General features: G+C 52.4%; 1 protein-coding gene across 2 annotated transcripts in view; it reads right to left on the bottom strand.

The window, feature by feature from the left end:
* Positions 1–1,464: 1,464 nt before the first annotated feature.
* The window catches only part of SMARCAD1 (SWI/SNF-related, matrix-associated actin-dependent regulator of chromatin, subfamily a, containing DEAD/H box 1), a 57,189-nt gene continuing 42,492 nt past the window's right edge, over positions 1,465–16,161 (bottom strand). For both annotated transcript variants that reach the window (XM_056106621.1, XM_056106622.1), the window contains 13 exons: positions 15,006–15,105; positions 14,124–14,183; positions 13,954–14,029; positions 12,214–12,349; positions 10,991–11,128; positions 9,413–9,508; positions 9,196–9,313; positions 8,862–8,983; positions 7,037–7,225; positions 6,316–6,434; positions 4,394–4,576; positions 3,099–3,208; positions 1,465–1,878 (listed from right to left, as the gene is read on the bottom strand). In XM_056106621.1, the coding sequence (XP_055962596.1) occupies positions 1,817–1,878; positions 3,099–3,208; positions 4,394–4,576; positions 6,316–6,434; positions 7,037–7,225; positions 8,862–8,983; positions 9,196–9,313; positions 9,413–9,508; positions 10,991–11,128; positions 12,214–12,349; positions 13,954–14,029; positions 14,124–14,183; positions 15,006–15,105 (1,509 nt within the window). In that variant the 3' untranslated portion in view covers positions 1,465–1,816. The remainder of the gene's footprint in view (positions 1,879–3,098; positions 3,209–4,393; positions 4,577–6,315; positions 6,435–7,036; positions 7,226–8,861; positions 8,984–9,195; positions 9,314–9,412; positions 9,509–10,990; positions 11,129–12,213; positions 12,350–13,953; positions 14,030–14,123; positions 14,184–15,005; positions 15,106–16,161) is intronic.

Below are 16,161 nucleotides of genomic sequence, written 5' to 3'. Positions count from 1 at the left end.
CATGTGAGGCCCCGGGTCTGAGTCGCCCTTAAAGCAAACTCCAGCTGCACCTGCTCAGTGCGGACACAGATCACGATGTGGACACTAAGCCACGGAAGTCCAGTTCCCTGAAATTAACACATCATCACGTCCAGTGATCTATTTGTGCAAAATACTGTATTTTTTCCCCCAGGGAAACGGGAGGGAAGTTTAGCAAAGATTTAAAAAGGGTGTAAAAATACGACTTCTGATCGCAAATACTTTTATTAAGCCCAAGACGTCATTAACTACATTTCAGTAGGATTAAAATGAGATGGACTTAAAAGAAATACAACACAGAAAAAGGATGAGAGCTCCGTCGTGAGAGTATCAGAGATCATACCCTCAACAACCTCAGTGGTTCGGGGAGTGTGGAGGAGGAGGAGGAGGAGGAGGAAGAGGAGGAGGCCATATTACCTGCCGCCCCATCACATCAATATCGCCTATGTTCAAGACACCTTCCAGAGGGATGTCTGCGAGCCACGAGTTCTCCGAGTCTGCACGCCAGAGCCACTAGAAAACTGCTCTGTCCTCTAGCAGGACCCAGCAAGTCGAGATGCCGTGAAGAGTCTGATCACCAAGAACGAACAAGACCTTGATTTATAAATAAGTTTATTTATAACGATATTTACATACTGGAAACGAAACATGGGAAGCTCACAAGTTATACAAAGGAAAATGATGTATAACAAAAAAAAAAAAAACAGCAATATAATCTGACAGGCAAAAATTCAAAGGAGTATCGAAGAGTTACGCATCCGAGACAACTTCACTTCTAACTTCACGCCGTCTCCCGGGAGGCCTGTCCCGCCACGCTGGACACAGGCCTCACAGCGGGCGAGACTCGCACCAAGTGACCATTTGCCGCAGGGTCCACACCGCCCTCGAAGGAGCTGCCTTCAGCCTGCAGCCGCGCGCTGACCTGCTCTGCCGGGGGACGACGGCCCGGGCCGTGCGGGCGTGCAGGCAGCGGGAACACGGTCGGGTGTTCCGAAGGGGAGCCGGAGCGGGGTGACCGCGGGGGTTCCGGGCAGCAGAGGCCAGGGGAGACGCCGTGGAACCCGCACACGGGGCAGCTGGCCGAGAAGCACCAAGTGAGGTGGGGACAGGGGTCGGGGCTGCGCCAGTCACACCCGCCCGGTGCCTGCGGGCAGGATACCAGGGGCCAAGCCTGGAGGTCGCTTGAACTCAAGACGGGGGCGAGGGTCTATGGCCGACTTTAGTCCAGGAGATTGTGGCGCTGCCTTGGCCTCGGCCGCGGGGACGTGAGTGCGGGTTCTTCTGGCTGGCGCTGGTGACCGTCTGCTGCAAACAGCATCAACACAAAGCTGGACCCACACGGCGGCAACCTGCCGACTAAGCCTAGAAAGGGACTCCCGGGGACACGGGCAGAAACGAGACTTACGCACTGTCAAATAAGGCACAGGTAAAAATCTACGCACGCTATCCAGTGAAAGACAATATATATATATTTGGAGGTAGAAATAATTACAAAAATACTGACATTTCTAAAGCATCAGCGGATTTGTTACAAACAATCACCAACTAATCCCCGCTCAGAAAAACTGTTTGCAAAATGATTCCTCGACGTCGTCAGCACTAGGAGTTGTGGCTTTGATACCCCCCGCCCCCGAATCCTTACGAAGCATCTGGAGAATTCAGTGAGTGGCCAAAAAAGTCGCCCGGACTGTGAGAAAGGGAACATGGAAACTAGAAAAGTCGAGAAGGTCCGTCAGTCCCCGGCCGTGCTGGGCGTCCTGGTGTCCGGTCGGTCGCGGCGGCCCCTCCGGCTCCGGCCTCACAGGCCCATGGACGTCCTGAGCAGCGTGGCGATGTCGGCGGGCACGCTGCCCTCGTCCCCTGCGGGAGAGAGGCCAGGCGCTGGGGAGCTGGGTGCGCACACGGGACCCCCCACCCCCCGCAACACACACACACACACACACACACACACACACACACATGGTCGCACACACAGAGCCGGGCCTCCAGCTCCGCGCTCGAGACAGGAACATGAACACACACACACAGCTCGGTCGCCTGCATGCGGTGCACACAGCACGGCGCTTTGGGTTTGCTCGAGGAGAACATTTTTGGGGGGGTGAGTGAATCTGGGGCTCGATGGCCAGTGAGTTGCATGCAGGCACACACCCGACCTGCCATCCCATGGCTCGGGCCCCACACAGCCAACGACTGGCGAGAACAAAGGCAACAAAGGTCTCTCAGGCCGCCAACCAGAAATCCTTTTCTCTGCCCACTGGTTCCAGCTCAAAGACCCAGCGACCAACTCAGACTCCACCTGCATCGAGACTCTGAGGACCGGGTCACGGCCAGGGCCACGGTCGAGGGTGAAGGCACTTCGGTGCAAACTACCCTCACGCCAAACCTCTCTGGATGGGACCTCCATTACCTGGACTCATTTTTTCAAAGAAAAACGGCCTCTGCCGAGAGGGCAGAGAATCTGGTCGTCCTCTGTCCATGGAAGGAGGAGACTGAACGATTTACCGAGTTCTGACGACAGAACAAGCAACAGCTCAGAGGTAGCGGCTCTCTGGCTGCTCTCCAGCAAGGGGGAAGCGGACAAAAATCTGGGGAGCGGCAACAGACCATGTTTGGAAATCATTCTCACAGGTGAAACACGGCATCGGGGGAACTTAGGGTCATGCCTATGCTGAAACACTACAGACGCAAGATGTTCGCAACATGCTTGGAAAGGGTCCACTGGGGAAAGAGGACACTGAAGGCAGCACGGACTCGTTCACGGTTGCCTTCCAAAGCTCTCGCGTGAGGCTTCCGTGACGGGCCAGAGCAGGGACACGGGCGAGAGTGCTTGCCGTGTGAGCTCTCGCCCTGAGCCAACCCGAGCGCTCACGGCCTCCCGCACACCTCCAGGGGTCACTCCCGGGCACAACCACCTCGTGGGATGCAACCCCTCTTCCCGTCGCCCCCACCCCAAGACGTGTTCCAGTGCAGGAAGCTGAGCCCCAGGACTGCCAGGAGCCTCGCCGGGGAAGAGAAAGAGGTGACCACACCTGGCCGACGGGGCTCGGGGACACCTGCCCGGGCGTCTGCGGGGGACCTACCTTCGTCAGCAGTCGTCATATCCTGCTCGAGCTTCAGCTTCTGCTGGTTGATTTTGAGCATGGATTCTTCGATCGTCCCTTGGCTTATGAGTTTTATGACTAGCACTTCTCTGAAAGACACGAGAAAGGCCCCTGGTCACACCGCGTACTCACGACGGCGACGTAAACCCTCAGTCACCTTCTGAGTCTAGTCGGAGTGGTCTGAGAACCGCTCCGTGGGACACACCCGCCCTTATCCTGGCTCCCGGGATGGACACTTCCTACCAATCCCCAAGACACCTGCCTTTCTGAGGCATGGATGGCTCGGGTGACACCCAGCTCTGTGCCGAGGGTGGTGCCCGCCAGCATCCTGACCCCTAGCCTGTCCCTCTAGCCGGAACCTGCGTTCCAGTCACTGTGACCCCCGAGGACAAACAGCCCCGGGGTCTGGACAGCAGCGTGACATTCAGACACATGCCCCCCTGACGCCCCAAGAACCAACTCAGCACACGAAGTGCGAAGATGACAATGGAAACGTTAGTCTCAAAATACCTAATGAGGGGCTGGAGCAATAGCACAGCAGGTAAGGTGTCTGCCTTGCGCGCGGCCAACCCGGGCTCAATTTCCAGCATCCCATATGGTCCCCTGAGTGCCAACAGGGAGTAATTCCTGAGTGCAGAGCCAGGAGCAACCCCTGTGCATCGCCAGGTTTGACACAAAAAGCACCCCCCAAACAAAACAAAACAAAACAAAACAAACAAAATACCTAATGAGTATGGATGCATACATGAGTATGTCAGTCTTCTAGAAGTGAAATACTCCGACAGAAGACACAGACTGATATTAGCACGTAATAGCCCAGTTTTATCATCATAGAATGCTTCATTAACTTTCACGTCTTCATTTTCCCTTGACCAATGTCAAAGCGGACCAGCACCTAAAACACCTGTGATTCATTCTATTTCCCGAGACAATAAGTCAGCTACAGTGCACTATGACTCCAGTCCATCTGGCTTCTGAAAGGTCTAATCAGGAAGCCCTTTCAATCGCTTATCTTTTTCAAAGGGTTGGACACTGACTAAACTTATTTTTTAACCTACCAATGCATCTGAGGTGAAGATAAGAAATTGATTTAATTACTAAGAAATAAATAACGAGAATATTTAATACTGCTGGCATAAAATCATGCCTGCAGTCACATTTCCCCAAAGATATTTAGGAAAAAGAACACAAAAACCCAAGGCAGGGGGCCTGACAGACTACACTCTAATCTTCCGGCATCTCATTCAAAACAAACGTAACCTGGAAGCACCTACTTCGTCTGGCCGACTCGGTGGCACCTGTCCTCTGCCTGCTTGTCGTTGTAAGGGTTGCAGTCGATGTCGTGCAGAATAACGACATTAGCTGAAGTCAGGTTGATTCCGAGGCCACCAGCTTTTGTCGACAGCAGAAACACGAAGATATCCATATCGGTGTTGAACTCATCAATGAGATGAATTCTGTAAGGTGAACGTATTCGGTTAAATCTCACTAAAGGCACCTCTGGGTGCGGCCAAAAAAACCAAATACCTATTTGACCAGAAAGAAGAGAGAGCAATTTTGCATCTGGAGCTAATGATTTAAAGTCACCAAAGACCAAATTTATTTATTTATTTTTAATGTAGGAGTGGCCGTGTAATCCCATCAACGGCCAAGACTCAGAGACTATGAAAACCAGCTCCTGGAACCGCGCAGCCGCATTCGCGGCCGTGCGACATCTTATTATAACATCTTATTATCTCATTCCTACTTTGGACAAACTGGCAGGCTACCGAATGTAACCTGCCCACACGGCAGAGTCTGGCAAACTCCCCGTGGCATACCCAATATGCCGAATACCAGTAACAACGAAGGGTCTCATTCTCCTAAAGAGCCTTGAATATAATCTCAGGGCTAGGATGAAGGAGCCTGCTTGAGGCAATCGACGAATAACAGGATGGTCGTGATTTCGTATGTAGGAGTACTGCTATTTATCCAGCCACCGATTAGCTGACTGAATTGGGCATGAACTCCACCTTACTTTCTTTTTTTTTTTCACTTTTTAGCTGATTGAATTGGGCATGAACTCCACCTTACTTTATTTTTTTTTCACTTTTTATAATTTTATTTATTGAATCACCTGAGAGCAGTTACAAAGTTACAAAGCTTTCGGGTTTAAGTCTCGGTCATACAAGGAAAAACCCTTCCCTTCACCAGTGCCCATTCTCCACCACCAAAAACCTCAGTATCCCCCCATCCCACACCCTCCCCCTACCTGTGCCTACCTGTGGGACAGACGATTTTACTGCCCCATTACTGACGATTTTCCACATTACTCTCTCTCTACTTTGATTACATCTAATATATATATATATATATATATATATATATATATATATTTGCTATATATATTTGCTTTTTGGGTCACAACTGGCGATGCTCAGGGGTTACTCCTGGCTTTGCACTCAGGAATCACTCCTGGCGGTGCTCAGGGGACCATATGGGATGCTGGGAATTGAACCCGGGTCGGCCGCGTGCCAGGCAAACGCCCTACCCGCTGTGCTATTGCTCCAGCTCCTACATTCAATATTTTGACACCAGACCCACCATTATTATTTGAGATTTTACCCCAATACTCAGATCTGCTGAAAAGGCAACAGTAGACAATTTGTTTTCTATTGCTGGTTAAGAATAACATATGATGTCACGTGGCTGCAGTAGTGGCCGCACGATTTTGAAATTCCAAAATTTTAACGATTAAATCTGGAGGGATTTCTGCCAAAACCTGCTGGGTCCTGAGATTTGTTCCTGAGTCTCTTGGATCATGGTCGTTAAACAGCTTGATTAGGAGCCAGAACGGCTTTTTGTGGGCAGCGACTCGGGGTCTCGTTGGGACGAAGAGGAAAAGGCCGGCTCCATCCCCACCCCATGAGGCCCCACGTGTCTTGTCACTGAGGGCCCAAACCTGACTGTCCAGTGGTCTCTGGAGGATGGCGGCCACCAAGCCGCCAAGGGGAAGCAGGCAGAGGGACAGCACTCTTCCCCCCCACCCCGGGGTGGCCCGGCGACAGTAACCTACCGCGCGACCAAAGACCAAATAAATTCAAAGCAAGGCAACTTAAAGATCACAAGTCCTCAAAATTTAGAACTCTAAGTTTTGATTTAGGTTTCATTGTGGGTAAGTAAAAGGGTTCTGGGGCGCGAGAGAGGAAGCACCCACCTTTCTGATATCTGCGTCTTCCCGTCCAGTCTGAGGTACCTGTGCTGATGGTGCTTCAGGAGAACCTCGAGAATATCCAGCATCATGGTGAACTGGCTGAACAGGACGACTCTATCGCCCTGTGAAGACACACACGATTCAGGAACAGGGAGAGGAAAAAAAGAGATTATCTACTGATCAATGTGTCTTCGATGCAAATCAACTGCAAAATAGGTAAGCACGCTATATGAACGTCAAAACTCAGAGATAAGCTCGTTTTTATTTTTAAGGTGCTTTGAAGATTTTCCTTTCGCAACAAAGATGTCTTGCTACTCAAGACTGCCTGCAGGTTGGTTTTGTGAACTTAAGCTGTCCACGTATTATCTATTACACAAGCTGTCTCGAAATACAAAGTTCGAAGCAATCGGACTGGCTGTCACGTATGACACGATGAAAACGAAAACTTTTTAAAGCATCAACAGAAAGCATCTCTCCAGGCAGGACAGAGACAGAGATACGCAGAGAGAGGAAGGCCGAACAACCTCTTGTTCTTATTGAGGCGGTGAAGAAAAAGAAGTCAGGAAAACATATGCCCCAATGGCTACCCCAAATACGCAAAACGCCAGGTTCTGGCGGATTTACTGTACCGGGTAAATCTTCAAGAAACTCAAATCATTCCAGAACTGTTTTAAAGAGACAAGAACTGGGAAAATACAAAAGGAAGACCATTCTCCTTCAGTACCTTCTGTTTCAGTTCAGACAAGATGCATCCTAAAACGCGAAACTTCCCAGAATCTAAAATCAAATCCATGTCTAACTGGAAGTTATTGATGTGCCGATACTGTTTACAAAGTACGTTTAATTCGAAGTCCGTCATAACCTCCATATCTTCAAAAATCAGGTCAGGGTTAGCCTCACGATGGGTCGGTTCCTCGGGACAAAACAAAACACACATATTCAAAGTCAAGCTGATGGACGAGGCGTGCAGAACAGCCTGACCGAGCGCCCAAGTCCAACAGCTCAATCCGCACACACCTCAGCTCAGCGAGTTCACAGATTCACGTTCATTTCTAGAGAGGGGAAACGCCTCATTGAAAAGAACAAACTGACATACATTTGCATTTACATAAAATAATGCCTGGAATTTGGTTTGAATGATCCTAGCAGGGTCTGAGTAAGCGTGATCAGAACGGGGAAGAGTAGGGACAGGCGTTTTGTTCCTCGACTCTGTGTGTCTGCAAATCTCTCAGGTGTAAGACACAGTAAGTTTCGTCTGATTTTATTTTGGGGTCCTACCCAGGGATGCTCAGGGATTGTCTCAGGAGCGACCCCAGGTGCTCGGGGACTAACCGGGAAAGAGACAATTCTAAGTAAGCAAACGGTTGCCTTCCACGCAAAGATGACAGAGGCTCGTGCGAACGGGCAATGACGCAGAAATAAGGAGGCCTAGCCAAAGCCACAGGTATACAAGGTATAATTCAGGAAAAAAAAATTTAAAAAAAATGTAGAATGACTCCCAAGGCGGGCCATCCGAGAAGTGTTCTTGGTAAAGAAAGTCCATGTGATGGCTTGGAGGCCAGCCGCACATGCTAGGGGAAAAGGCAGCTCAGATAGAGAAGGGAGCACCAAGTAAAGGGTGTTGGGAGGATCCTCCCAGGATGGGAGAAGCATGCTGAAAGTAGACTATAGACCGAGCAAGATTGCCACTCAGTGTCTCTTTTGCAAACCACAGAACCCAAAAGAAGAGAGAGCGAGCAAAAGGAAATGCCCTGCCACAGAGGCGGGGTGGGGTGTGGGGGATTGGGTGTGGGGTGGGAGGGTTACTAGGATCATTGGGGGTGGAGAATGGGCACTGGTGGAGGGATGGGTACTTGATCATTGTTATAACTGAAACCCAAGCACAAAATTTGTACGTCTACAACTGTACCTCATGGTGTTTCACTAATAAAAATTTAAAAAGAAAAGAAAAAAAGTCCATGTGAGAGGAGAACAGGAGCTGGCGAACTTCCAGCTACAGCCGGGCCGATCAGCCCAGGCTCCGTGGTCAGAACCATCAGAGGTGCAGCCCCTGGACTGAAGACGCAGTCACAGGAGGCAACAGGCGAGCTGCGCCTCGGCATCCTGAGCCCTGAGGTCACGGCCAAAGGCGCCTGCACCCCGCGTAATTCCATCAGTCTTGGGGCTGGAGCGACAGCACAGTGGGGAGGGCGTTTGCCTGCACGCGGCCGACCAGGGTTTGATTCCCAGCATCCCTTCGGATCCCCCGAGCACCGCCAGGAGTCATTCCTGAGTGCAGAGCCAGGAGGAACCCTTGAGCACTGCTGGGTGTGACCCAAAAGGAAAACGAGAAGGAAACAATTCCAGCCGTCTTAAACACACTCTGGCGAGGGCCCAAGGAAGCCCAGGACAGGGCGCAGGGCCCGGGAGCCGCTCAGAAGCCCCGGACACCGTCCTCAGAGTCAGCCCCGGGCGTCGATGCCCGACACGTTCTGGCTCTAGGCTCAGATCCCACTTCCCGCCGCACCGCCCACTCGCGCTCCGGCACTGGCACGTCCGGAAGCCGGTACCTTCAGCATGAGCTGGGCCATTTCCCGGAGCTTCTCGGGCGTGTAGTACTGCCGGTGCAGCAGCGGGTGGTTGGCCATCTTGCGCAGCTGCATCATGACATTGCACATCTCGGTGTTCTTCTCTGCGGCCCAGAGGGCGGGAGAAGAGAGGATCAGGCCGACCGCGTTGCTGAGACACATCCTAACTTAGGAAAAAGCCTGAAAAGCGCCTCTACCAATCACAACCGCCGTTGGAATGAGCAGACCCTGCGGCGGTCTTATGAATAAACGAAATGCAGACAAACGATGGGACTGCATTTTTTTTTGCGTGCAAACGTGAGAATCAAGATCGTACCCAGGTTGTTGATGGACTTTTTCATCCTGTTGAAAAGACTCAGGTACAGCTGCTCCTGCTTCTCGGACATTGCACACAGCTCAATTCGATCTTTCTTGGGCGGCAGTTGCTTGAGGACCTTCGGGAAGAAAGCAGTTTATCACCAAGCTCAAGCGAAGATAAAACGGGCTTTGAAAGCACAGGGACAATAATAATCTCAAAAATGCACATGTTTTACCTCTTCTTTCACTCTCCTGAGAATAAACGGCTTTATGATTTGCTTTGCGTGTGCTATTCTCTCTTTTTCGTATATACTTTGCTCGTCGGCAGATTTCTAAGTGAAAAAAGAATATATTCTTTTAGAACCTTGATTTAGATCATCGTTACAGGGTTACACACCACGAAAGCCTCAGGACCAGAATCTGAGGTTCTTACGACATACACGGAATTCATCCCAAACGAACTTGAACTTCCCATTTGAATTCGGGGCGGTGACTTTCGGAGAGCTCCATACAGGTTGGGGGCCTAGACAGGCGCGTGGTGATGGGCTCTGGAATAACGCCCCGAGCCCTGCAGGCTGGCGTGAGAGGGGCTGCCAGGAGGGGGGCAGGTGGGAAGCCACGCACACTCACAGGAAATCCGGCCCTTGAAATACGGTCATTCCAGACCATCAGGGAAACGGAGGCTTATCTGACACTGGCAGAGCCAGACCCGGCAGACACAGCAGCCGCGACCCGAGTGGTTTCACAGCTGCACCTCGCTGAGGGAGCGAAGTGGAAGGGCTCATTTCCAGTGGAGGATGTCACAGCAGTTCTTGCAAAATACACGTTACTGGGATCGAGATCAACCATCGGCTTAAGCACTGCACACCGAATTTGGGAATTACTCGAAACTGTCAGGTACTTTCCTAGCAGGGCGAAAACTCACCACGCTTTTCCTCTAAACGGAATTCACTTATACTAACTTCCACTGACTGACTGACTTTGGTTTTGCCGCCATGACCAGCAGTGCTCGGGGCTTACTCAGGGGATCACTCCTGGCCGAGCCTGGGGAAAGTACGGGCTGCCGGGGATGGAACCAGGGGCCTGTGTGCAAGGCGGCCGGCTGGCCTGCTCTCCTGTCCAGCGGGCACCTGGGTTTGATCCCAGCATGACACCCATCCCCAAGACCTGCCAGGAGTGATCCCTGAGCACCGAGCCAGGAGTCATCCTGAAGCACAGAGGGTGTTGCCCAAAAACTAATACGTATTTCCTCATTGTAAACGTTTTCCAGATATTCTAGTTTTACCCAGTTCTACAGCGTACTCCTAAGGAAATACTGCCCATTCACCCGGCCAATTTTCCAAAGAGCACTGGTCAACGTCTCCCACGTGCTGTACATGGAGATAGGCCACAGAGTACACACTGCCGTTCTCCAGGAAGCTCCGGCATCAGAAACAAAACTCCCAGGGGCTGGAGCGATAGTACAGGGGGGAGGGCGTTTGCCTTGCACGTGGCCGACCCGGGTTCAATTCCCAGCATCCCATATGGTCCTCCGAGCACCACCAGGGGTAATTCCTGAGTGCAGAGCCAGGAGCAACCCCTGAGCATCGCCGGGTGTGACCCAAAAAGCAAAATAAATAAAAAAAAAATAATAAAAAAGAAACAAAACTCCCAGAAAGTAAGTCTCTCCCCCTGGTACCTGGCCGCTCGCCAACTCACGCAGCCACAGCGATCACCGACCGGCGACCACGGGGCGAGGCCAAGGCCAGCAGACAGGCCAGGGAGGGCCGGGGAGACGGGGCGCGGGGGCGAGCGAGGCGCGGGGCGGGCCTCACCGTCTTGGAGGAGAACATCCTGCGGATCTCGCCGGTGCTGCTGCTGAACATGTGGGGCATGACGAAGTTGAGCAAGGACATGAGCTCCAGCAGGTTGTTCTGGACGGGCGTGCCCGTGAGCAGCAGGCGGTTGCTGGCCTGCGGACAGAGGGGGGTCGGCACTCTGGTCCCGCTCGAACCCAGAGCCACTGCCTTCTCCTCGACTTCCGCCAGCGCCGGAGAAAAACTCCAGGTGGCTGGGAAGGAAGGAGTCTGCGAGGGGGGACGGAGTTCCGGGAGGTGGGACTGCGCCGCCCCGGGGGCTCTCCAAGGGGGCACCGCCCGGGGGCACGCCGCACACCGGCAGATCACGGCCCCATCGCTCGTGAGGCCACAGAGACACGTTGCATTCGGTGATTACAAAGTCATCATTAGAAAATGCGTTGGTTCTGTATTTGGCTTTGCTACTAGTTTTTTAACCGAATCACCACTGAGATACACAGCTAGAAAGTCGTTCGTGATTGAGAGGGTGGGGAGGGGGGAGAGAGAGAGAGAGAGATGGGATGCTCCAACACCCGTCCCCTCACCAGTGCACATTTCCCACCACCAATGTCCCCACCCAGGTTCCCTCCTGCCGCCACCCCATCCCCCACCCGCCTGCCTCGATGGCAGGCACTTTTTATCCCTCCCTCTCTCCCTCCCCCGCCCCTTCTGGGCACTGTGGGTTGCAGTCCCGCTGTTCATCGATTTGCTCGAGCAGGCCCAGTAACATCTCCATTTTTGAGACTTGTTGTAGCTGTGTTTGGCATATCGAATACGCCATGGGGAGCTTGCCAGGCTTTGCCCTGCGGGCAAGAGACTCTCTGAGCGTCTTGCCGGGCTCTCTGAGAGGGAGGGAGGAATCGAACCCGGCTTGGCGGGGCTGGCTGCGTGCAAGGCAAACGCCCTACTGCGGTGCTACGCTCCAGCCCTGTCATGTATGTATACCCCCTTTCAGAATTAGTGCAAAGTAGGTTTTATAACTTGAAGGGTCGGGAAAAGAGAGAACCGCCCCCTCCCCCTGGCGGAACAAAAGAAAAGGGGAAACAGGAAGAGCAAGTGGCAGGTGTTGGATGGCTCACAGCCACTGTCGGAGAGAGGGACGGGCTGAGCCCGGGAGAGAAACCGGCTGACACGGAGGACTGGGAACGGCGCAACGGCCTGAAGTTCTACCGAGACTGGGGGAATTCACCAAACACTCTTACGTTGATCGTCATCAGATGCTGGTAGCGGATGGAGCCCATGTTTTTCAGCATGTGGCCCTCGTCAAAAATCGCATAATTAAGTTTCAGCCTTCGAAACAGACTCCGGTCGTCGGAACTGCTGATGGCACAGTTGTACCTGCCACCGAAAACAAACAGAGACGCCTCGAGGGTCGACACTGCTGAGCGCTTGCTAAGTTCCTCCTTTATACATTTCTAAATGTCAGTGCCCCAAAGACGCCGCTCTACGCAGCTCCTGTTCAGATGCCAAACTCGACCCCAATTTCTCACGCAGAATCATGAGAGTTTCTATGTGAGAGTTAGGTGACATTTAAAAGTCCTGATGAATTAAGAGAACTTTCACCTAGAGAATAACAGTGATCTGCAACTGTTACATTTTATTTCTGCTCCTTTCAGTATATTTTGGCTGAGTGCAAGGGCTCCCGGTAGCAGCTGTATCCAGTACCAACGGATTTTTCAATGGAACCATCGTGATACACAGTTGCGAAACTGTTCATGTTTGGCTTTCAGTCACACAAGGTTCCACAGGCATCCGCCCACCGTGCCCATCTCCTGCAACAAGGTCCCCGTTTCCCTCGTCCCGCCCTCACTCCACAAGCCCGCCCAGACTGACGGCAGACACTTCCTGGGTGAATTATTCTAATCATGGCCAATCAACAGAGTCAATGGAGAGAACCAAGAACCAAATGCTGCGGAAACGTGAAATGTGAAATGAAACTGCACGGTAACTGCGGCACGGCCTAAGAACCCTTTTCTGCTGGAAGACGCTGAATCTGCCAGAAGGTTGCCGCCAAAGGACGATTCGTGTATTCAAACCCACCGTTTCAAAACTGCTGCAGAGAAATACAGCGCACAGGGCGCTTGCCCTGTGTGCGGCCGACCGGGGTTCGATCCCCGGCATCCTATATGGTCCCCTGAGCACCACCAGGAGTGATTCCTGAACGCAGAGCCAGGAGGAACCCCTGAGCATTGCTGGGCGTGACCAAACAAACAAATAAAAAAAACAATCCCAAAATCCCTGTTGTTTCTATATTTAATTCTACCGAAACTATTTTTCAACTGGGAATGAGTTGTCAACGAGATTAATACATAACTTACAGGTCAGAAGTAGTATGTTGTATTTTTTTAAATTTTTTGTTGCTTTTTGGGTCACACCTGGCGTTGTACAGGGTTTCCTCCTGGCTCTGCACTCAGGAATTACTCCTGGCGGTGCTCAGCGGACCATGTGGGGTGCTGGGAATCGAACCCGGGTCGGCTGCATGCAAGGCAAATGCCCTACCTGCTGTGCTATGGCTCCAGCCCCAAGAAGTAGTATATTATAATGTTAAAAATATTCTACAAAATATTATCAAAAATCTTTCAGTGGGATATTTAAAATGTTGCTTTGGCTGAACTGCGAAATCATCCTATGTGATGAGCCATCTGATTTTTGGGGGGAGGACCATGCCTGGTGGCAGTCGGGGATCACCCCGGGGATGGGGCTCCTGGGGCAGGAGCCGGGCAGACCTGGGCTCAGTCCTGGTGCCCCGGATGGCCCCGAGCCCCCCAGGAGTGACTCCCGAGTGCAGAACCGGGCGTGCCCCCAAAACAAACAAGAACCGTTACTATTTCTGGTCACATGTCAAGCTAGAAAACCTCCCACGTGCTACTTTCTCACAGATGGACCCTCCACCCGACAGGCCACGCACACAGTCATTTCCGCATTTCCTTCTCGGCACTTACGTGGTCACGATGACGTTGTACTCCTCGTATTTACTGTGGATGTTGTACCTGATTTGCTTCCGTTCCTCTTGGGAACCTAGGGCCGAAAAGCAACACGCACACGTTGATGGGCCCACTGAGTCCCGCGGCCACGCGGACCGAGCGTCCCGGCCGCCCCCGCCCGCTCTCACCGTAGTAGCAGAGCACCTTCAGCGCCGGGCACCAGAGCTTCACCTCCCGGAGCCAGTTATCTGGGGACAAACACAGGCCTCGAGTCTGCCGCCAGCCGGTGCTCAGCGAACCGTCACCGAGGGCGACAGACGCAGAAACAACAGTAACGGGACGGAGCTTTAAAATCAGGCTTCAGGATTTCCCTCCAGCCGGTGAAAAGGACAGAACTGGAGACAGCAGGGGGTGGGGAGCAGGGACCACCCTCGCATGCACAGGCAGGGACCGATCCTGGCTGAGGGCTCAGGGGGGACCTGCAGCCATACCCGGAGGCGCTCGGGGCCACATAGACGGTGCAGGCATGAAACCAGCACCAGCCAAGCAGCAGGCCAGGGCGAAACCCACCCCTCACGGCCCCTCCGGCCCTGGGAAGGGCGGTTTCTAAGGTCACGTTCAGATCAATATTGCTTATTAGTCTACAAAGAAGAAAATGAACTGGTATCTTTCATCGAGGATGGATTGCTCCTCTCTCAATGAAAGTTCGATCACGAATTTAAAAGCGTTTTATCTTGAACTATCACAAACCACTTAAGTACTATGAAAACAAGCAATCTTCCCAAAATGGTCCTTGATCTATAATGATTTTAAAGTGGAAAGACTAACAGTTAAGGTGTTTTCTTATAAAGGACTGACAGTAAAATCAAACACAGAGAGACAAAGAGGGAGAAAGTAGGAAGACCACAGAAATTAATATTCACCTGTACAAAGAAATCTCTCTCTCTCTCTCTCTCTCTCTCTCTCTCTCTCTCTCTCTCTCTCTCACACACACACACACACACACACACAGAGCTTTTCCTCTTCCATACACAGTCAGGTCCAATATAGCTATGGGAACATTTACACACCTATGGTTGAGGCTGGCACTACGATCAAATGAGGCCCTTTATTCCCCTCTTGGTAGAGGTATGCCAGGAATGCAATGGCTTGAATAGTTTTTCCTAGGCCCTAGAATTGAACATTTAAAAGAAATTACATGAAATCATAAAATTAAAAATCAGAAATAAAAAAATACAAAGGATCGTTTTTTTTTCCGGTCTCCACAATGCAAGTTATGAGAACTTCAACCAGAAGAATTACTGTATCTACAAAGGCAGATCAAAATTCATCACAATCTTCAAATAACACGACTTCATTAATGGCGGTGGTGGAGGGGATCTTCCTAGCAAACTCTGACACACATCGCAGGACAGAACCCTGCATGGCAAAGCGAATTAATTGCTGACTGTCTTTACACAAACACTCACGAGGTCCTAAACGGGCTGGATGTTACCTGCTCCACGCCCCACCCGCTCTACTCCTAGGAATACTTCCGGCAGCGTGATGCATCCAGGCCCAAAGATACACGGTGGGGAACAGGCGAGAATGCTGAGAGTCGGTGAGTGATTCTGACGACCAGAGGCCGTCGTAGGGCAAATAACATCCCACCAGCACGAGGCTGGGAAAGCGGCTGGCTGCCGACTTGGCCGACTGGCGCGGGCATAGGTGCCGCCCCCTGACCTCGCATCTCACCCAACCAACCGGAACTCTCGGCACGTGACAGGTGGGGTCAGGGCAGGGGCGGGGGGGGGGGGGGGATGGCCTGGGGGGGCTGGAAAAGGGTCAGGGCACAAGAAGTCGGGTCTGGGGCTGCACGCAGGAGGCCCTCACCGGGGGACAGGTCACCCAGCCGAACACACGTCCCCGTGAGGAAACGTCACCGATAAAGCGTTTCTCCGCGGACTGAGCGGCCCCTCACAGCCCGTCCCCGGCCTCACTGTGCACTGGCCTGCAGAGAGGTCACCCACAGGGGGACCAGGCTTTAGGGAGGCCCCAGGGAGGAGGCGGGGGCTGAGTTCGAGCACAGCGGGGAGGGGTTTGCTTTGCTGGGCGTTCGCCAAGCACGTGGCCGGCCCGGGTTCGACTCCCAGCATCCCAGCTGGTCTCCCAAACTCCCCCGGGGTGACTCCGAGGCAGAGCCAGAGAGACACCGACACCTGAGCACGACCCGGTACGGTCCCAGAC

The sequence above is a fragment of the Sorex fumeus genome, unplaced genomic scaffold (genome assembly GCF_029834395.1).
Source record: "Sorex fumeus unplaced genomic scaffold, SorFum_2.1 ptg000136l, whole genome shotgun sequence".
In the NCBI taxonomy this organism is placed as follows: Eukaryota; Metazoa; Chordata; class Mammalia; order Eulipotyphla; family Soricidae; genus Sorex; species Sorex fumeus.
Note: the sequence above shows the minus strand (reverse complement) of the source record. Positions and strands in the feature narration are given on the sequence as shown.